Source organism: Drosophila persimilis, unplaced genomic scaffold, assembly GCF_003286085.1.
Source record: "Drosophila persimilis strain 14011-0111.01,24,50 unplaced genomic scaffold, DperRS2 tig00000622-arrow-arrow-pilon, whole genome shotgun sequence".
Lineage (NCBI taxonomy): Eukaryota > Metazoa > Arthropoda > Insecta > Diptera > Drosophilidae > Drosophila > Drosophila persimilis.
The window spans coordinates 1,837,787-1,858,732 of NW_020825326.1; the positions used below are offsets into that span (position 1 = coordinate 1,837,787).

The following is a 20,946-nucleotide window of genomic DNA, read 5'->3' on the forward strand; positions in this document are numbered from 1 at the left end:
TGTAATCCGATGATCATGTATTGTAAATACAATATGGAACCACTCTTTTTAACAAAAACTCCAACCAACAATCAGAGCCAGTAAAAAAATAAGAACACACTTTTGAACAAGACTTAGCGCATGATTTTTTATAGACATGTAAGATACCTGCCTACACCCTGAATCAACCAAATACAACAATACTACTCCTCCCGCTCTTCACAATAAAACAAAACAAAACAAAACAAAACAAGAAAAAGACACAAAAATCATCATAAAGAGATGCTGTAATCGGATTGAACCGTTTTTGATACTTTGTACGAAACATCTTCATTGATTTTGCAAAATGGTTTCCAAGAACAAAAAATTCACATTCATGCATGTAGAAAATCCAGATCAGACAGATACATACATATGTATTACTTTCTTACGCATACATACGATATACATAAGTACGTACATACATACATATATGTACATATATTTCTTTCTCTGCTTTTGTTATACTTATTTCATTATTATATTATCCAACTGATTTATGGACATGATACAACATTTATATAGATACATACATACATACACAAACACCCACACATAGCATCGTATATAGACATCTGTACCAGGCTGGTAGTTAAACCAAGCGCACTAGGAGAAGTAGGAATGGTAGGACGCCGATTGATTGATTCATGAGGCGAGACGAGACGAGACGAGACGTGACGACTCGTGACGAGACGGGAAAAGAAAAGAAAAGAAAAGGTATGATGTATGATGTCGCACATCAGAGGTGGGCGAAACAAAATAAAAGAAACAAACCAAACAGACAAATATTTAAATAAACCATTTTTAAATAACGAATTTGCGTCTTAATCAAATCCGGTGATCGGCTGAGGGACTTTGGATTCGACTCTGGTTCCTGGACCTAGACGGGGGAAGAAACAGCGAGATTCGGTAAGACCACCTGGATCAGACATCTAAATGGATGCCGTGGCTTTCCCCTTGCTCGGACTACGCTATGGCCACTTTTTTGTTGACCTTCTCCTCTTTGAGTAGAGTCTGATGAACTATGGTCCTGTCGTTGTCGGTGTGTCGGTGATCTGTAAACGCTCACTGCTGCTCCTGAATGTAAGAAATCTGAATGAGCGGCTCAGGTTTGGGCTGATAAGGTTCACGTATGGTATGGCAGCGTTGATGGTGTACGGTCGCTTGTTCCGGTTCTCCGGTTGCAATGGAGGACGTCCTCATATGGTGCAGCGATATCTCTTTGTGTCGCTCATTGTGTATCATGCGCATCATCTTACCTGTGACAACAAGCAGTTGGAGATCATGATGAGGTTTACCAATAGCCGTATACCTCTATGCTTTCCCATAAGGTTTTTATATTTATACCGAATAACACACATACATATGTAACTATAACTGCGCGCCGTTCTCGATATGCGACACAATACAACACTATACGGGGGGCAATGATTTGCATGCTATTGAACTTAGCGTTGACTGTATCATAAATAGCCCACAACCACGAGCGTCTGCGGCTCCAACACACGATCACAAGTATTTGAGGTCTTTTCGAAAGCGGAGCGGAAAATGTATGCCAATAGCAAGGTTCTATCAAATGTTCAAATCCAAAATCGGAACACATTAAGAATTACATTTATGTGATTTATGTGTACATACATACATATGTGAGTATGTTTGTCTATCATCCTAAAACGAACAAGGGCTGGCTTTACGAGAATCCTTCATTTAAACAGAAAATAGGCTTATTCTTAAACGAAATTCTTACATTTCTTATGAGCCCCTATGTAATACTACAGTATATTTCTGCATCCATTATGTTGAGCAGACCACTCGAACACATCGATGTCTTTGAAACGATTGTGCTGCTTTTGCTGAGCCCCATGAGCCGTTCAAGTCCGCACCTGGCCGAGCGAGAGAAATCTAATCAGCTGAATTGGAATTTAGTAGTTTGACTTACAAATTAGAAAACTGCGACGTTTTAGCTGCGGGGCAAGCCGTCATCGAGACATTGAAAGTCGAGCGAGCAGTCCGATCAGACCACAACAGTCCCAGCCAGACCACACAGAGGTGACAGAACCAGCATGGGCATCAATGCAGATAAGGATATCGATATTTTGCGGCCACTCAGCGATAACGAGGTCGACGAGCTGCTCGGTCTCTACGAGCGGAAATACGGGCCCCAGAATTTCCACTATCTTCTGCTCTACAATCAGCGCAAATGGGACTGCCAACTGGCGGCGGCGGGTATAGCCAGGAACGATCCCGCTTACATTTCGCTGAGGAAACAGTTCTACACGCATCGCCAGGGGGACTTTCGACGGTTTGGAACCTACGTGAGCCTCCATCGGGACATAGTGCAGAGCGTGTCCTTCTTCAGCTGGCAGCCGGAGGGTGCTCGGGAGCTGTTCGAGTGCCTGGAGCGGACGAAACGGATTGAGTGGACGCGGGGCGCTCTCCTCACCAACGTAGACCTTGCCTTCTGCGAACGTGTCAAGGCTCTGGCCGCACAGAGAGGCGTCACCACGATCAATGCCCGTCAATGCTTCGGAATGGTGCTGTCCCACCCCAGGGCTTATACCGCCGAGGTGCCCGAGCTTTTGTCTGAGTTCGAGCTGCGTCCGCTGAGGGATGAAGACGCCCCCATGGTACACGCCATATGGCCCAATAAGGGGGAGGGCTCCCTGGCCTACCTGAGGGCCCTCATCAAATTCAACAAGACGATTGGCGCTTGTCGCAGCGACACGGGCGAGCTGATAGCCTGGATCTTTCAGAACGATTTCTCTGGATTGGGGTAAGTCCAGCCCCAAACATCGTGGTTCATCTCCATCGACTGACGATGGCCTGCTTCTCTTCATTCAAGAATGCTGCAGGTTCTGCCGAAGGCTGAGCGACGAGGCCTGGGTGGACTCCTGGCCGCTGCCATAACCAGAAGGATAGCCAGAGTCGAGCAGGTAACGCTGACCGCCTGGATTGTGGCTACAAATTGGCGCTCCGAGGCTTTACTAAAGCGTATTGGCTACCACCAGGACGTCATCAACGAGTGGATCAAGCTGGAGCCAGTTCCTTAGGAGGAGAGGCCGAGGCTTGCTGTTGGGTTGTTCGGGGCTTTCGGTGTTTGTTTGGCTTAGTGACTAGTTCCTATGTAGACATCATGCTAATCGTAAGCCAAGGGTCGCTTGGTGCGGTGCACCGCGGTTCGGTTCTGCTTGGGATCGGAGCTTTTCAATGAGGACACAAGGTGATTTGCAATTTCTATGCCTATGTATGTACATGGTCAACATTTTATTGTGGCATTTAACATGCGCACACGCTCTCTGAATACACTTTAAGGCTGCATCAAATTCAAAAACAAAAAGACGGAGAAGGAGGGAGGAGGGGTCTCATGCTACTTATTTACAAAACACTGAAAAACTCATCAAAAAGTTATCAAAAATACAATTTACAACATTAATTAGGGATTACTGCTGTGGATATCCACGCATAGTCGATAGCTGGGGGAACAGAGAGCTGAGTGGGGATCGGAGTGACCAGGGATCGGTATCGTAAATCTGGTTATGGTAAGACTACTAGACTATTTAGCTTTTAGCCTAGGGGGAGTGGGGAATAGATTCTCTAACTAATAACTAAACGAAGAGCAAGCGTGTGGCCGTCCCGCTGGGCATTCCACTCCCGTTGGCCAACAGGCTGTTGCCGCTCAAAGCCGAGCCCGGCTTGTGCAGTCCATTCGACATCTTGCCGTTCAAGGCACCGCGGTAGTACGGATCGGTTTGCTGCTGTAGCGGCGTATACTTAATGTGATTGCTTTGCGATAGCGGCAGCGTCGGCGGCTCTTTGGACCTTGTGATTTGCTTGGCGCGATTGTAGCACAAAACACCGACAATGGCCAACGTCATGCCTAGACAGTTGACCCACGTTACGGGATTGCCCAGTATGACCAGCGAGACAGCAATAACGAATATCCGTTTCGAGGCGCTAGCCACTGCATACGTCAACGGTGTGACCAACGACAGTACGCTGAACGCAATGATGTTCTGCAGCCAGTTCAGGACGCCGTCAGCAAACAGCAGGGCAATCACGCGGTAGTCCATGTTCTTCTGCAATTGAAAATTTTTAATTTTTTTAATATGAAATTTAAAATAGTGGTCAAAATGAACGGGAATGGAATGGAAAATCGAGTTGGAAACATCAGCAGCTGGATGTTCTACTTCACTTGATTAAAATGAACTTTTTCCGTCTTCGTACATATTTCTGCGGGAGTTCTATTTTCAAATATTCAACGAAACGGAAGAGACCACTTCAATTAAGATAAGATAATTAATTGCTTTATTAGAGATCGCTCTCTATGTCTGCCATCCTCCACACTGAAGCGAGCCAAGAAGTACTTACAATAGCCGAGTGGCGAAAGACAGCTAAGCTGTCCATGTACAGCCAGATGGGTAGGAAAATGAACAGCGACAGCTTTCCCAGCAGATGGAGCAGCCGCAGATGATGAATGTTGGTGTCCTTGAGCACCTGAAAGTGTGATAAGAATTCATTAGCATGGGACTTTGAGAAGTGGCAATGGACTTACCTTCTTGGAGAAGATGTTCTGCATGGAGAAGCCCATGGTGGAGATGAGGGCACTGACTAGGCCCAGCATATCGAATGAGATCTCCGTGACTGTGGCAATGCCAACACCAGTGATGATGGGTAGCAGACTCAGGTACACAAGGGTTGGTTGCTTCTCGTTGAAGAAGACGCGCGTCAGCACAACGGTGAAGAGAGGCATCGTCGCCTTGACTGGGTCGTCGAGAGGTGCGTGCGGTTGCGTGCGTGTGAGAGGGTAAAGTTAATGTTGGCACCAGTGTTGCTGACGTGTTGAACGAGGGTTTTTTTTTTTTGATATGCATGGATGTGGCTACTCACCAGTGTGTGCATAGGAGACAGGGACCTTCCACAGCGATATGTGAGAGGTGACTGAGGCGAGGAGCTTGCCAATAGCTAGCGGGACGATCAGGCGCATGTAATAGGCGCGCGGAATTTCCTGGTACTTTCGTATACGCCACAGGTTAAAGAAGGGACCACTGTACAGCGTGATACTGCAGAGCTGAACCAGGGTGACGGTCATGGGGAAGGGGAATTCGTTGAGCACCATTTTTCCAATCACATTGTTGCTTGACGAGATGACGTACCAGAACAGGCACATCATCAATACAACGGCAACATGACGAGAGCTTGTCCGCTTGCCGCCCAACATGTTGGTGTCCGGATCGGATCGTCGTAGCTGTCGCTGGCCCTTGCCTGCTTTTGTCGCAGTTACACGAATGTGTCGCCTGTTCCCGGACACTTGGAAGCCGGCGGGTGGGGATTTGTTGCTGATTTCGGCACGTTATTGCATTGCGATACTTGGTTTTAAACATAAAACGTCGTCTGTTTGTTTTCTACGTGTACCCGTCAGTGTAACCAGATGCCCCAATAATTTATCGGTTCGTTGCGTGCTATCGCTATCTTGAACTGTAGATTGGTCTTGAAGTCTGGTGCAAAATGGAATATAAAATGTGAATGGATTATTTAATTAGCATGTAGATATAAGTAATAATTCGAATATATTGTTTTTTGACTTGGGATAACATTTGTATATACGAAAATCCTTACAAAATATCGTCGCAACTATCCCCACTAGTACCAAAAAATACTACTAGATCAAAAATTAAGATTTGGCGCGTAAATATTATGGTTGGGGGAAGTGGTGTAAATATACATATAATCGTTAAAACAAATACTTTAAACTCATTTTATTAATAGATCAACCATTTTAACACTTTGGTTGAGCTATAAAACTTTGTTGGAAAAACACGCATCAGTGCTCAAACTCAATAAATCGACTTTGTGCAAGTGTAAGCACGAATTCTGATTTGTCTAGCTCAACTATCGATGGATAACTCATGTTAGCTATTAAGTGTGGCTTGTGTGTGTGTAGCCACTAACTAAACGGTATATAGATGTTCCAGTTCATACTGCGAACATGCTGAAAAGCGAACACAGAAAACCAAATCCCAGGGTCTACGGCTCTGATGTTCGGCTACCGCCGCGTTATCATGAGCCAGCCAGCAGAGCAGTGCTTTAAATGTGTTAGTATAACACGCAAAAAATGTTTTCACAAAAATATCTGATTGTATGCTTTTCCGTTTTCAGAGCTTTGATTGCTGCTTTGATGTCTGTTTTCTGTTGTGCTTCCAGGTCGTTTTAATTTGAGTTGGGCTTTTTTTTGAGTCTTCAGCTTATTGATGAACAGACCTGACCGTCAAAAAATAAATGAAGAATGGGCAGGATGGGTGAGCTTGAGGGACACTTGAGCGTGAAGCTGTTATTTTTTGGTTTATACTACACAATATAAAATATTACAATACAAAATACACATTAATATCCTTATTTTAGACAGGTTGATTAAATTATACAAATATTATGTAAACGCCGGCTTTCGACTTCTTTGTTTATCACATATGTATAAAAAAGGAATTTGAACTAAAATAATGCCATTTAAAAAAAAAATATATATACTAAAATAAATATGCATACATTATGCATATGTACATACATTCAAATCAATGGTCAATCGCGCGCTTTCCGATGAGACGGTAGATTTTGGTATATTTCTGAGGGTCAGAAGAAATAGTTTCACTAATCGAATAAAATTATGTGGGCATGGCTAAATGTTCTATTTATCTAGTAATATTCCACGCAATATCAAAAACGAGGAATATGTAAAATAGAACTTGAATTTGTCAGTATATTTACGGTATATTTTTAAATTGAGACGGTATATTTCGGTATATTTCTGAGGGTCGGCCGGTATATTTTATCGATAAGCCCGAACTGATGAGCAGATACAGAATTTACTCATTTCATTTGACAACTACGATTTGATCGGATAAAATACAAAAACAAGATGAACCGTTCTCGCCGAGCCACCTCAGCTAATAGCAAAGCATTTGTTTCCGGAGGAGTTTATGTAAGTTTGCCTACAAATTACTTAGAGAATCTTATGCTCTGGTTCAGGGGTGGGCAGGCCTAAGAGGCCAGGTGGATGCACAAGAAACAAGAAAAAACTAAATAAACAGTGTGCGTGTACGTTGCTCGGGACCAAGATTGCAAAAGCAATACCTCATGAGTGTCACGCTCATGAGTGTTATTTTCTGTTTTTTCTGCTTCCTAAGCTCAAAAGCGTGCCCACTACTGCACTGGTGTATTAGTGTGATGGCCTCATGAAACACCAACTTACGCACTCACCACATCAATTGCCAGAAATTCAGCTTTGCAGCCGTTTAAAAAGGGTCCGAATTTGTTAGACAAAGGGTATTTTTATATGAGTATAGTGTTAAGTAGATACATTGTACATATGCACTTATTAGACAATTGCATGGCTCCATTCAAAACATATGTAAGTCCAATAAAAAAAAAGAAATGAATGCGACGGAATAGCCTCAAACATTCGGATTACCCGAATTTTTGCATGCGCACTCTATGCATTCATTCGTTGCTTGGGCTTTTCGTTCTTCTCGCTCTTTTTTCCCTTACGCACAGCAAAGCAACAACAATTGAAAGGCTATTGCTGATACCGTTGCCAAATCAGCTATTTTTTAGCTAGTTCTGGCTATTTTAAAAGTTCGACTTGTATACAAATTTGAAAATCGATGTTAACCGGAAAGCTGAATACTCAATATATTTGTTAAGCTCTGTTCCTCAAAAGTTGAGGAGTGTCCTCCAGTTACCCCCCAAATTTACAGGCAAAAATATGGAATGCACTCGAATTTCACCGTACTCACTCATTCAAACTCTATCGGCGTAGCAGTCGAATTAATTCAATTCGTTTTGCGCATTGGTAATCCGAATGCCGGGGTTTTGCCATTTATGCAGACCTCTCATCCATATGTATGCATGTAAACATACAGAATAGATACATACATGCAAATGTGCATTTTTAAATACATATATGCATACATAGCTAACGTTTTTCAAGTTAGAAAAGTTGTTTTTCTTCGACGTCGTTAAATAATAGATCATGCTGTTTCATTTCGTTTGAGCGGTGTCGAAAAATGAACTGCGTTCTAGGCAATAACGTAGCTTCTGAGGAGAAAAATGTGTGCATTAAAAATATGTACATAATTTGTCAAGGTAAAGTCTTGGTACAAGCGCCAACACATCTATACATTATGTGAATATACATACATACATCCTTACACAAAAACCCACAACTACTCCCATACTACACATGAACACGCAAATACATACACACATACATACATACATACATACATACATACATACATACATACGTGTTTAAATAATTTTGTTGAATTCCTTTAAAAACTTAAGAAAACCTTTATTGTAATAACTGTATTTCTGTTTTTTTATTTATATAATTTGCAGCGCACAATATGAAAATGTGTGTGTTCAGCCCCCAATTGTGAATTTATTTGCAATAGCCATAAAAGCGGGTTAATCGAAAGTGCAGACAGGTCACCGAGCTGTATCAGCACCAGAATCAAAATCCGTATCGGATCCCGTCTCGTCCCGTCCCATCCCATCCCATCCCATCCAATTCCACAAACATATCAGTATCCGAAGTAAACCCACAGAGTTCCATTTAAGAGACTTGAATCGACTGGAGCCAGCAATTACGATAGAATTCAGCTGGACTTGCGGTTTTCGCAGGCTTTTATGGCTACTGAAAATTCATTCACACGAAATTGTAACTTAAAATTATTAGTTTTGCGCTAGATAGCAATGCTCATTTACTTCACTGATAGTACCCAAGACGAAACACCAGTAGCCAAGGGCCGAATGAGCCAACATGGCGTTCAATACGCACAAAAGTCGCATTGAACGCCAGCGTTGGGGTCCGGAAGGCCCTTGGCCAGATACGAGAGAAACCATCCTTTGATCGGCACATGGTTTCGCTGAGGCCGAGTTTCGTTTTGGGTCACTTTGGTTGCAGGAATGGTCATGGCTAATTCCTGAACTATGGTTTTTAGTAGGACCGAGCTCCCGTGAGTCTCCCGCGAGCCACCCACTTCTGATGTAGTAGATCGATTGACTGGCATGTAAGACGATTTTGATTGGTAAAGATATGTTTTTTTGGTTGATCCTAGGCAGCCTCACAGCATCACTGTTGAAGCTTCCCGGGAATCTAGCTCAGGCACTGGATACTCTCTTTTTCTTAGAAGAACAAACCACATACAAAAGAAAATAAACAAAACTGCTTCCCATTTTTGCTTTTTCTTGATGAATAATGAAATTTTTCAATAATTTAGAATCCGAATGTCGCGGCCAAGCCCTTGATTCAACCGCCGGCAAATGCTCTGTCGCAGGCATCTCCAGTGTCGGCGCCTACCCCGACTCCAGTGCCGGCTCCAGTTGCAGTCAAAGAGGTGCAGGCAAAGAAAAAAGATGCACCGCCATCAGTTAGTGCCTTGCCCATTCCAATATTTGTCAAGGATGAACCCGTTGCCATGGCCGAGGACGAGTCGTCGCCCATCGAAAGCGCAAGCGAAGGGTTTTACATCGACATAAGCGCCGATAATGGCAACGGAGGGAAAATCCCGTTCAAGAAGATCTTCCAGAAGCGCAAGAAGTCATCGGGTAAGCACCGGCATCCCAGATCCGACACGTCTTCAACCTCACTTGCAATCTAATGATAGTTTGATACGCTTTGAATTTTCAGAACGCACTCGCGATAAGAAGCAACGCCAGAATCGCCAGCTACGCAAGTCGATGTTGCCGAAAAATGCCCTAATGGCTCTCAACGAACTCAAGGGCGTTAACATAAGTGATTTTACCATCAATAGCAATCCTGATGGCGGATTCACTGCCATACTCACGGTCAACTCGAACCAGTACCATGGAAAGGGGCTCTCCAAGATGGCGGCGAAAAATTTGGCCTGTGAGCATGCACTGCGTGATTATATAATTGCCAAAATGAAGCCAAAGCCTCGCAAACCGAAGAATATTGCTGTGGAAAACCAAGCATCGACTGGCCCAGAGCCCATGGACACCAATGGAAGCGACACTGAATCACCCGAAGACGAATTGCCAATGCTCAATTTGGCATCGTTTGCAATATATAAATTATTCAGCGAGTGGGAGCGCGACGGTTACGTTGTGCCCGAAATGCATCCATCGGCAAATGCACAGCCGCAGCAGGGAGACGCCAATGCAGCAGTTCCCGTCGTCCCCAAGGAGCCGAAGAAGCCACCAGTGCGTGCCGAATTGCCCCCAAACTGGCAGACCATGCACCCGGCCACATTGCTCTGCATTGTAGGTTCACTCAGATCAGAGAACGTAGTAAAACTCGAACTTACGTGACCAATGTTCTTTTTGTTACCTTTTTAGATGCGCCCTGGAATTGCGTATGAGGACTATGGCACCGCTGGCGACAAGCCCAACGTGCCCCAGTGTCTCGGTGTGATTGTTGACAACCAGGAGTTTACGGCCAATGGACGCTCAAAGAAAATAGCACGTCGAAATGTTGCCGTGAATGTTTGCAACACATTGTTCGGCACCAATTTCACATATGAAGAGTATTAAGCTACATCAGACTAACGCAGACTAACTACTATGTATAGTAAGTCAGTTAATTGTTCGATGTACATATGTGCATCAATATGCTTCTGTTGTTCAATTCAATTAAATTTAAATCTAATTTTCGTCAAAAGCTAAACTCTGGATGAATCGCGATCCATCATCCATCAGCATTGGACCGTATATTGAACATTATCGAACAATTACCGCAAGTCTAAAATGTATCCATTCAAGTTGTACCATCTGATCTGTAATCTCCTGTACGAATAAGTTAAACAAAACAAATGTATGTCATATTCAAGATAAACATTTATACTATCTGTTGAACTTGTACTGTTGTTACTCTCCTCCTATGGGTCCACTGAAAAACCAGTGCCAACGATTCCTTCTATTCTATTCACTTTTGAGTTTCCGTATCCTTTTTTCCAAAGTTCCACAAATACTGTACATGGGACCTTTGTCGGGTAACTGGGCTGGAGCTTTCAGCTGCATGCAATGGTAAATGACCAATTTTGTATCCAATTAAGACGCATTTTTTGGGGCGTATTTTGTTTTTACTGGAACCAGAATGTCTTCAGATTATGCCCAATTTGAATGGCACTTGGACGAAAATTGTCACTCGAAATATTTGTTGTAACATGTCTTTGTTCATGTGTTCTAATGAACACAAAGGTAATCCTTTGGTGTGAATACCACTCGTCAAGCTCCAGCTGCACCTCCTATACGCCCCAAACGACTATTTACGGGTGCTTTTCGCAAGACTTTGGGAGGAACCCAAAGGCAGATTCATGAATGGAGAATGTTTATTGTTTACATCAATAGCCGAGTCGATTGAGCCCTGTCTGTCTGTCCGTCTGTCCGTCCCCTTCAGCGCCCAATGCTCAAAGACTATAAGAGCTAGAGCAACGATGTTTTGGATCCAGACTTCTGTGATATGTCACTCCTACAAAAATATTTCAAAACTTTGCCCCGCCCGCTTCCGCCACCACAAAGAGCGAAAATCTATTGCATGCACAAAATTGCAGATTCAAGAAAACTAAATACGCAGAATCATAGATAATGACCATATCTATCAGATTGCTGAGTCTGGATCAGAGCAGATCATTTTTATAGCCAAAAGGAACAAATCAATTTGCAGTGGCTACGCAGCGCCCGACGTCACGCTCAGACTGATTTTCTGTCTCTCTCGCACGCACTCGTCGTCGTGTCGTCCAATATTAGCGGCGTCTGCCGGAGGAGAGCCATACTGACCAAGTATCGGGTATAAATGTAGAGTTGCGGCCTCCGCAGCAACTCACAACGTTCCCCCTCGTTTTAGTTTGGGACATATGAGACTTCAAAGTTGTTAGCGCTATACTCAATTTATGCACACACTGCATCTTTATAGTAGATTAAAAAGTAGACTATATATCATGATGATTATCTTTTCTTGTGTGTCTTCATTATTATCAATATAAAAATGGTATGTTGCATCTACCGTTTTTAAAAAACAACTGTTTTCCAAAGCATCTTTTATTTTTGGCTAGTTTTCCCACTTTGACTTAACTTTCAGGAAAAAATTTCCCTGTATTTCTTTCTTTTCAAAGTTCTTTGTACATTTTTTACCTAAGCTTAGAAGCCCAACTGGCTGCAATTTGGCTTCCAGATCGATTTAAGAGTCGTAATTTCGCATAAAAACAACCAAAATAGCGCTGCCGCAGGTATAAAAAGAACACAGAATAAAAATGATCAAACCAACTTTTAACGAACAACAACGAAGGCCCGACTGTGCGACGGGAATGTTTCGCCCAAATATGGAATGTGCAGCTATAGGATTCTAACGCAAAGATAATGACTGAATGGCAGAGAAAAGTTCAATTTGTATTATTTTCGTATGAGCTTTGCGCCAAACCGAAGAGTAACGGAAGTCTGGCAGCGCCTGTCTCTATATTCTCGATACACAACATTAGTGGTGGCAATCACATTCGATACGAAACTAACAGAGTTGTCACATAGCCAGATGGCCAGTGACAGCTGATTTTACTTTTCAATTCATAATCACGACGAAAACTACCGAAATGTCGAAATTACTCTCGTACACAGCAAGAATTATTTTGCGTAACTCACGCATCACCGTCAGGCAGCTGTAAGTGCTCCTTGGCGTTTCCATCAACCATGGATGATCTTTATTCGATTCCCCTACGCAGCGGCCAGGAAGGTGTCCGAGGTTTTGCGGGTTTCGTGTCAGGGCAACGTAATGCGCCGCAGCCGGCTTATGGGCGGCCAGTACCAGGACTCTTACGCCAGAAGATGGTATCGTCGATTGGGAAGCGTAGCATGTTCATTCAGACGCAGGACACACCGAATCCAGACAGTCTGAAGTTTCTGCCCGGTGTCGAGGTGCTGGGCAAGGGCAATACCTATGATTTCCCCAGTGGAACGGCTGCCCACTGCAGTCCATTGGGTGAGTGCCACTGCTAACTGAAGGACGGTCAAAGCAAGTAACCATCTCAACACTCTTTTTTTCGTAGCCAAATTGCTATTCCGCGTTGAGGGCGTGCGGGCAGTGTTTTTTGGCTCTGACTTCATCACTATCTCCAAGGAAGAAAGTGCCGAGTGGAGTCTGATAAAGCCAGAGGTATTTGCCGTCATTATGGACTTCTTTGCCAGCGGGTTGCCCATATTGCATGAGGCTCGACCCAATGCCGATACCGAGATACTCGACGACGACGACGAGACAGTAATGATGATCAAAGAGTTGCTTGACACACGCATCCGACCTACAGTGCAGGAAGATGGTGGAGACATCGTCTTCATAAGCTACGAGAACGGTGTCGTCAAGTTGAAGATGCAGGGCTCCTGCTCATCCTGTCCCAGCTCGATTGTCACCCTAAAAAACGGCGTGCAGAATATGCTGCAGTTTTACATACCTGAGGTGGAGTCCGTGGAGCAGGTCTTCGACGACGCCGACAGGATGGCCGATAAGGAGTTCGAGCGCTTCGAAAAGAACCTTAAACAAAAGGAGCCCGCTGGGGCGCCGGTGGGCATAGGCGGTGGCCCCAATTAGTTATCGATCTGTTGTTATAATGTTTGCGTTGCTAATTCTGTAGTAAAATCCTAGTTATACACATATGTAAGTCCATTAGCTTTAATTCTTTGAGGAAAGTTCGTTCTCTGTTGCTCGTCTAGAGCCCCAATACCCAAGCAGAGTGCAGGTTCCTTGCCATCGCAATAAAGCGGTGCACAATCGATTGGGGACTGCGCAAGGTCAATAATTTGCATACTCCCAACCCGTCTTGTCCCAATTTAAGCCAACCCCCCGCCACCACCTCACAAGTGGGTCAATAAACCCGTTTTATTGCCATTGATTCTACAAGAACAGAGAGCAAACCAATGCCAACCAAAGCCGCTGCTACAGCAACCAAGTTTAATCAATAATTAATTGACAAGCCAAAAGCAAAGCACGACTAGCGACTAGCGAGTCCTAATCTCCGCGCAACTGCAGTCTGGAGCAGACCACTGACCGTACTTGCTCCAGCCAGAACGCCAACCGGGACCGAACATACATAATACATACCCTCAAGCTTAACCGATGCTCTGCTGGGCCAACGAGGATCACTTTTTGAGCCAACGCTATCCAAATCCGCAGCAAAAGGCACCTGAGACGCTCAAGAATTTGCTCCTGCGTTCCAGCGTGCCCATTGTGAGTGACAGGGTAGACAGCACCGATATGGCACCGTTGAAGGGGCAAGAGGTCACCAAGTTCCACAAGCACTCTTTTCTCGAAAATCGCATCTTCGATCATCGCCTGGTCAAGGACAATCTTCTGGACAAATGGCCCACCGCTGACATGAACGAGTACCACGAGCGCAAGGATCATCGCAATCTCATGGAGTCCTATGTACCATCTAACTCAATCAAATCATATCATATCATATAATTTTGCACCTTGGCATCCAGCACCGAGCACCCAGCACACCCAGCTGGGTGACTTTGCTGTACAAAGTCTGATCCATCAAGCAGGCACAGGAAAAGTTGCAGCTTTGGTTTCAGGCTCTGTCAGTAGATTCAGTCATTCCTCAAACAGCACAGCACGAGCACACATCGAGATCGATTGTTACGCTTTCAGTTTTCGTAGAAAAATCACAAATTTGTAGTTTCTTACATTTCCTACATTTTTACAACAAAATTACAAGTGGCACAAATTCCCAGTTCTTCACGCGCACTCGATCTAAGCTCCCGATTCAATCGAGATGAGCCAACAGCACAATGACAATACGGGCAACAGCTCCGGTGTACCGCCAACCACAATTATGTATTCCCAATTACAGCCCTGGAGCCATGCGGGTGCTCCGCCCTGCATGGAACCAGTCAGCGGACCGACAATACCACCCCGTGTCGGCACCGCCTACGAGACTTCACAGCGCCATCCGTGGCGCCCGGCCATGGCTTTCGAGCTGATCCAGGTGAAGCATCTGCCGGAGCAGCCGGTGACCAATCAACTGACGAAGCAATGCTTCGTGCCAAAGGGCATGAAGACCGACGGGATGATCTTTCCAAATCTGGTCACCGGCTTCGATCGGAATCCCCAACATGCCGCCCGGGCTGCCCTCTACACGCGATATACCAACAACGAGTGGTATAACAATAACATGACCAAGTACTCCGAGTCCAACATGAATCGGTGAGTAACTGAAGAAAGCTACATATGTCATATGAATATGGTTTAAATATGGTTTCCTTTTGTACTCCATTAGCAATCTGTCGGAGCGGATGCGGAATGATGCAGTGCGCCTGATGCGCGAAGCTGACGAGAAGGCCACTTCAGGGCAGCGAGATGCAGGCCGCCGCCTAGGCGAACGCATCACTGATTTGACCTTCTGGCGCAACGAGTTAAATGCCGAGCTGGAGAAGCTGATCGCCGAGATGGCCGACATTAACGAGCTGCAGCGGCAGTGCGGCAAGGCATTGCTAGATCTGGAAATACCACTTCACATCGCCCAGGAGTGTCTATTCCACCGGGAGTCGCGCCAGGGCACCGAGAAGGTACACGATATCGTGGAAAAGGCCCTTTTGGTGGAGATTAACAATCTGAGGCTGTCGCGTGATCGGCTCAGTGGGTTACATGAGAAGATCTCCAAGCAGGCACTCGATTGCCGTGGCGCCCAGCACCTGCTTGAGGACGATGTGTCACACAAGGAGTCGTCTCTAGGCATCGACTCGATGTGTCACCAGCTGAACAACTACAGTCGTGGCATCGCCTATTACGGCGGCATCGAAAAGTACGATCCCTCGATCAGCACCCAGGAGTCGTGGGCTCAGGCCAGCAGCGAGCATGTTAGACGGTGAGTTGGTTAAGGTCTGGGTCGGGTTGGACATTAATAAAGGTTTTTTCCTGTCACTCCAGTTCGCAGGCTGAGCGCGCCAAGTTGTCCCAGTTGCGCAGTGATTCCCAGAACGTGGTTAATGCGGTGGCTACCACCGTGTGGGACTTTTGGAGCAACACAAACAATGCGTTCGACAGACGGGCCCAGGAGATGGCCGAGGCCAAGAACCGCGTACAGCTGCACTTGCAGAAGGTGCAGCAGGAGCTGTTCGATATGGAGAAGCACCTGTTTTTGCTCCAGAAGGCCATACAGGACAAGTCTATGCCGCTCAAGGTGGCCCAGACGCGCCTCGAGGCGCGGTGCCATCGCGAGGGTGTCGAGCTCTGCAAGTAAGTGCAGTTTAGGATTTGGCACCTCTGATTTATTCATGTGATTCAATTCCTTTTAGGGATCATGCCCAGGATCGGTTGGTTCAAGAGGTGTACGACATTCAAGGCGCTGTGGATTCTCTCCACCACAAGCTGCAGGAGTCGGAGGCCACACACCAGGGCCTGCTGAAGACCCGCTGCACTCTGGAAGTGGACCTGCGCAACAAGGTCAATGCCTTGTTCATCGACCGGGAGAAGTGCATGAGTCTGCGTCGCTCCTTCCCAGTCAGCAACTTGATTCGCTATTAAAATCTATGAAAAGTGTACTCTAGGTTGCAATAATCATTTATTCTTCACTCAAATGTATTACATAAATTTTCAGAAGCAGTAGTAATACATTTATTTACATAAAATATTTTGGTGCCGTGCCACTTTACATTCAAATTAACCTCTAGTGTCATAGACATCTGGCAACTCTGCTGCAACTATCGACTTGACTGGTGTAGGTGCAGCAGGAAAACAAATAAAAGCAGGAAATTATATGAACCATTAGGTGTGACGTATTTTATTTTTAGCCAAACTATAATTTAGCTTGCAATAAAATCAGTGCCTAATATTAGCAGAGAAAACTCTCGTAGCCGATATCTATTCGATACAAGTGTCATCGCTACTTGGCCATCTCTACGTACGTGTAGCACCAGTCTTGCCGTTTTTAGTGCACTTTACTAAATAATAATTCGTACGGTAAACGCTTTTGTTTCCGCCAAAAAGGTGCTGGGTTCATATCTAAAATTAATATATAAAACTAAATTCAATAGGAGGTAGCATAAAATCATCATTATTGCAGTAATAGCAGAGTAACATGAAATACTAACCGGCGACCATATTTTAATTGCCATTTCCACGCATTTTTCCACTCAAGTGTCATTAGAGACCACTGTCGCGCCAGACACTAAACATTTTCTGGCTAAGTGGCTGGCTTGGTGGTTACATAGGAGTCACCCAGTGATTGGGTGGTATTGCAGGTACATTTGCCTCTCAATTGGAGGTCAATAGTTTGGGGCTGTTGTCTGACGTGTACATTTAGATAACTTTACAAACTTAGTAGGTCAATGAACCAGTTGATTTAACCTGAAAGTATTAGATTTATATATATAGATATATATATACATATGTCATAATTAAATGTATCCTATATTTTCATGTTCGAATACGAAAACAACTTGCACAGCGATTTGAATCTATCTCTCAGCGGTCAAGAATCAGAGAAGAGCCCGAAGGGCAATAAAAATAACATCAGAATGGGCTACGCTCTCTGTGTTTTGGCCGTTGCCTGCGCCTTGGCCGCCTATGCATCTGGCGTCGATCCAAGCAATTTCAAGACATGCGAACAAAGCAGCTTCTGTCGGTCAGTATCAAGACCATCAATTGTTGGCCTTCATCTTCATTGTTGACTCATCTTTTGATTGCAGCCGCTCGCGGAAGGTGCAGAGCACGGGCAGCAAGTATGCTCTCATACCAGGCACCTTGAACTCCTACATGGACTCGCTGACGGGCGATCTGATTAACAAGGAAAACCACCATCTGTTCTCCTTCAAGCTGGAGGCCCTGGCGGGCAGCACGTTCCGCCTGCAGATCGACGAAAAGCAGCCGCTGCGACCCCGCTATAAGGTTGAGCATGCCCTGAAGGGACAGCCCGAGGCCGGGCACATTCACGTCCACAAAGAGACCGATGGTGAGATCATCATCACTTCAAAACACACCAAGGCTGTCATACACGGAGATCCCTTCCATATTGATTTCTACGAAAACGATGTTTTGGTTGTGTCCGTCAATTCCAAGAACTGGCTTTACTTCGAGCATCTGCGCCAGAAGCCCAAAGAGCCGACCGAGCACCGCGATGGCGATCAGGAGGACCAGGACGGTGCTGTCGAGACACCAAAATTATCCGACTCAATCGACGACCCCGGCGCCTGGGAGGAGAACTTTAAATCGCATCACGACTCCAAGCCCTACGGCCCAGAGGCAGTGGCCCTAGACTTCTCCTTCCCCGCTGCTGAGGTTCTCTTTGGCATACCCGAGCATGCAGACAGTTTTGTATTGAAATCGACGTCTGGCACGGATCCCTATCGTCTGTACAATCTAGATGTTTTCGAGTACGTTGTGGATAGCAAGATGGCCTTGTATGGCTCAGTTCCGGTGATCTACGGCCATGGGTATGTGCTAGTTATAATATCAAATAACCATTATGATAATCATTTTATCTACAGAGCACAACGCACTGCTGGCGTTTATTGGCAGAATGCAGCAGAGACCTGGGTGGACATCCAGACGTCAGAGACAAATGTTGTCTCTTCGCTAGTTAACTTTGTTTCCGGCTCCAGGAAAACACCTCCGCCGGGGGCTCATTTCATATCCGAATCGGGCATAGTCGATGCATTCATCCTGTTGGGTCCCAAGCCATTGGATGTCTTCAAGCAGTACGCGGCCCTCACCGGCACCCATGAGCTGCCGCAGCTTTTCTCACTGGCCTACCACCAGAGTCGCTGGAACTACAATGACGAGCGAGATGTGACCGCGGTATCGGCCAAGTTCGATGAGTTTAATATACCCATGGACACCATGTGGCTGGACATCGAGTATACCGATGGCAAGCGCTACTTCACGTGGGACAAATTCAAGTTCCCCCAGCCGCTGACCATGATCAAGAATCTCACCGAGCTGGGCCGTCATCTGGTGGTTATTATCGATCCCCATATCAAACGAGACAATGGCTACTTCTTCCACCAAGACTGCACAGAGAAGGGCTACTATGTAAAGACGCGGGAGGGCAACGATTACGAGGGCTGGTGCTGGCCGGGATCTGCCAGCTATCCGGACTTCTTCAACCCGGACGTGCGGCAGTACTATGCCAGCCAGTTTGATACATCCCGGTTCCAGACGGTCACCACAGATGTGATGTTGTGGAACGACATGAACGAGCCGTCCGTCTTCAATGGTCCTGAGATAACGGCACCTAAGGATCTAATTCATTATGGGAACTGGGAGCACCGCGATGTCCACAATCTCTACGGCCACATGCATTTGATGGGCACCTTTGCCGGCCTCCAGCAGCGCGATCCGAACCAGCGTCCCTTTATTCTCACTCGGGCCCACTTTGCTGGCTCCCAGCGTTATGCGGCCATCTGGACGGGTGACAACCTGGCCGACTGGACGCATCTGCAGCATTCGATCAAGATGTGCCTGACAGAGGCCGTGGCCGGATTTTCTTTCTGCGGTGCCGATGTCGGGGGATTTTTCGGCAATCCCGATAGCGAGCTGCTGGAGCGCTGGTATCAGACCGGTGCCTTTCTACCCTTCTTCCGTGCCCATGCTCATATCGACACCAAGCGCCGGGAGCCATGGCTCTACCCCGAGCGCACTCGTCTTGTCATTCAAAACGCGATCAGGAAGCGCTACTCATACCTGTCGCTCTGGTACACCGCATTCTTCGAGCTAGAGCAGACTGGGGCGCCGGTGATACGCCCATTGCTCACACACTATCCGTTCGATAAGGAGACCTTTGGCATCGACAACCAACTGCTGGTACAGGATCGCCTACTGGTCAAACCGGTCATGCAGCAGGGTGTCAGCAAGGTAGATGTATACTTTCCGGCCATCGATGATAAGAAAAACGGAGACTTGTGGTACGATGTGGAAACGTATGAGCGTCAGGACCGTGTCGGTTATGTGACTGTTCCTGTTACTGAATACAAGGTAATATTTTTTTATCACATTGCATCTTTCTGTATACACATCTACACCATTCTCGTAACTTTTCTTCATTTTAGATTCCAGTTTGGCAACGCGGTGGCAGCATTCTGGCCAAGAAGGAGCGCCAGCGTCGGGCATCAACTCTGATGCTACACGACCCCTACACTTTGATCATTTGCCTGGATCGCGACAGAAAAGCTGTCGGCACACTCTACCTGGACGATGAGAAATCCTACGCTTATCGTGAGGGCCAATACATCTATGTGAGCTACGAATTTGCCGACAATCAGCTAACCAACAACTTCATTGGCAAGCCCAAGTACAAGTCCGATGCCTGGATTGAGCGCATCGTCATTGCCGGACTTGAGCGTGTGCCCAGCGGTGCCAAGATCACCGTCAACGGAGTACAACAGTCGCTTGAGGTGACGCGTCAAGGGGGTGCCGTGGTCGTGCGCAAACCGGCCGTTAAAATGGACATTGACTTCGTCCTCACCCTGAACTATGAATAGTTTGTCTTCAGACTAGTATTAACTGTATAAACTACACAAATCTGATATTTCTGTTAAACGATTTAAGTAACCCAAACTGCAAGTCAGTCCCATCTGCCTAGCAGTATTATTCCATGTAGAATAAATTTGAAGATTTCCGGTCCTTTTTTTTATATCTAATCGGATTACGATTAGACTGTTCTGTTCTGCGACTCAGCTCGAAATCCAATGTTCGATAATAAAAACAGGTTTTTAAGAAGACATTTTGTTCTCCGATGTACTTTTAGACCAAAATAATTAAATTTAAGTACATACGATTAGTACGACTAGCACACAGATAGCATGTTTTAAGCCCACACTGCAGAAACATAGTGAAAAAAAGGTTGAGAAAAAAATGATGTGTCTTGGCATTTATAATAATATTACGCACTAAGATTTGTGTCAGTTTGCTTTGCCACATTCTAGGAGGCG

The 20,946-nt window shown here is 45.6% G+C and overlaps 6 protein-coding genes across 8 annotated transcripts; 5 read left to right on the plus strand and 1 right to left on the minus strand.

Moving 5' to 3' along the window:
- Positions 1 to 2,019: 2,019 nt before the first annotated feature.
- On the plus strand, positions 2,020 to 3,341 carry LOC6600105. The gene is made up of 2 exons (XM_002025297.2): positions 2,020 to 2,791; positions 2,861 to 3,341. Exons 1-2 carry the CDS (start codon positions 2,082 to 2,084, stop codon positions 3,066 to 3,068), a joined length of 918 nt encoding a protein of 305 aa, XP_002025333.1. The 5' UTR covers positions 2,020 to 2,081; the 3' UTR covers positions 3,069 to 3,341.
- LOC6600106 (solute carrier family 35 member E1 homolog) lies at positions 3,243 to 5,428 on the minus strand. Its single transcript, XM_002025298.2, has 4 exons — positions 4,906 to 5,428; positions 4,571 to 4,779; positions 4,387 to 4,512; positions 3,243 to 4,094 (listed from the first exon to the last, which is right to left on the minus strand). The coding sequence occupies exons 1-4, from the start codon at positions 5,234 to 5,236 to the stop codon at positions 3,624 to 3,626; spliced, it is 1,137 nt and encodes a 378-aa protein (XP_002025334.1). The 5' UTR covers positions 5,237 to 5,428; the 3' UTR covers positions 3,243 to 3,623.
- Positions 5,429 to 6,899: 1,471 nt separating this feature from the next.
- Positions 6,900 to 10,887, plus strand: LOC6600107. Of its 2 annotated transcripts, XM_026990880.1 has the most exons (5): positions 6,900 to 6,991; positions 9,294 to 9,621; positions 9,704 to 10,296; positions 10,372 to 10,603; positions 10,695 to 10,887. In XM_026990880.1, the coding sequence occupies exons 1-4, from the start codon at positions 6,929 to 6,931 to the stop codon at positions 10,564 to 10,566; spliced, it is 1,179 nt and encodes a 392-aa protein (XP_026846681.1). In that variant the 5' UTR covers positions 6,900 to 6,928; the 3' UTR covers positions 10,567 to 10,603; positions 10,695 to 10,887. The 2 variants fall into 2 exon arrangements, with proteins under 2 accessions (XP_026846681.1, XP_002025335.1); XM_002025299.2 differs by having other exon boundaries at positions 10,372 to 10,887.
- Positions 10,888 to 12,598: 1,711 nt separating this feature from the next.
- Positions 12,599 to 13,676, plus strand: LOC6600108 (NFU1 iron-sulfur cluster scaffold homolog, mitochondrial). The gene is made up of 3 exons (XM_026990863.1): positions 12,599 to 12,685; positions 12,747 to 13,003; positions 13,071 to 13,676. The coding sequence occupies exons 1-3, from the start codon at positions 12,618 to 12,620 to the stop codon at positions 13,604 to 13,606; spliced, it is 861 nt and encodes a 286-aa protein (XP_026846664.1). The 5' UTR covers positions 12,599 to 12,617; the 3' UTR covers positions 13,607 to 13,676.
- Positions 13,677 to 14,106: 430 nt separating this feature from the next.
- On the plus strand, positions 14,107 to 16,543 carry LOC6600109 (tektin-3). Its single transcript, XM_026990877.1, has 5 exons — positions 14,107 to 14,440; positions 14,871 to 15,223; positions 15,297 to 15,884; positions 15,947 to 16,255; positions 16,315 to 16,543. The coding sequence occupies exons 1-5, from the start codon at positions 14,132 to 14,134 to the stop codon at positions 16,541 to 16,543; spliced, it is 1,788 nt and encodes a 595-aa protein (XP_026846678.1). The 5' UTR covers positions 14,107 to 14,131.
- A 428-nt stretch (positions 16,544 to 16,971) lies between these two features.
- On the plus strand, positions 16,972 to 20,738 carry LOC6600111 (neutral alpha-glucosidase AB). Of its 2 annotated transcripts, none has more exons than XM_026990850.1 (5): positions 16,972 to 17,005; positions 17,466 to 17,642; positions 17,707 to 18,450; positions 18,505 to 19,990; positions 20,065 to 20,738. In XM_026990850.1, the coding sequence occupies exons 2-5, from the start codon at positions 17,536 to 17,538 to the stop codon at positions 20,494 to 20,496; spliced, it is 2,769 nt and encodes a 922-aa protein (XP_026846651.1). In that variant the 5' UTR covers positions 16,972 to 17,005; positions 17,466 to 17,535; the 3' UTR covers positions 20,497 to 20,738. The 2 variants fall into 2 exon arrangements, with proteins under 2 accessions (XP_026846651.1, XP_026846652.1); XM_026990851.1 differs by lacking the exon at positions 16,972 to 17,005 and adding an exon at positions 17,214 to 17,259.
- Positions 20,739 to 20,946: the final 208 nt, after the last annotated feature.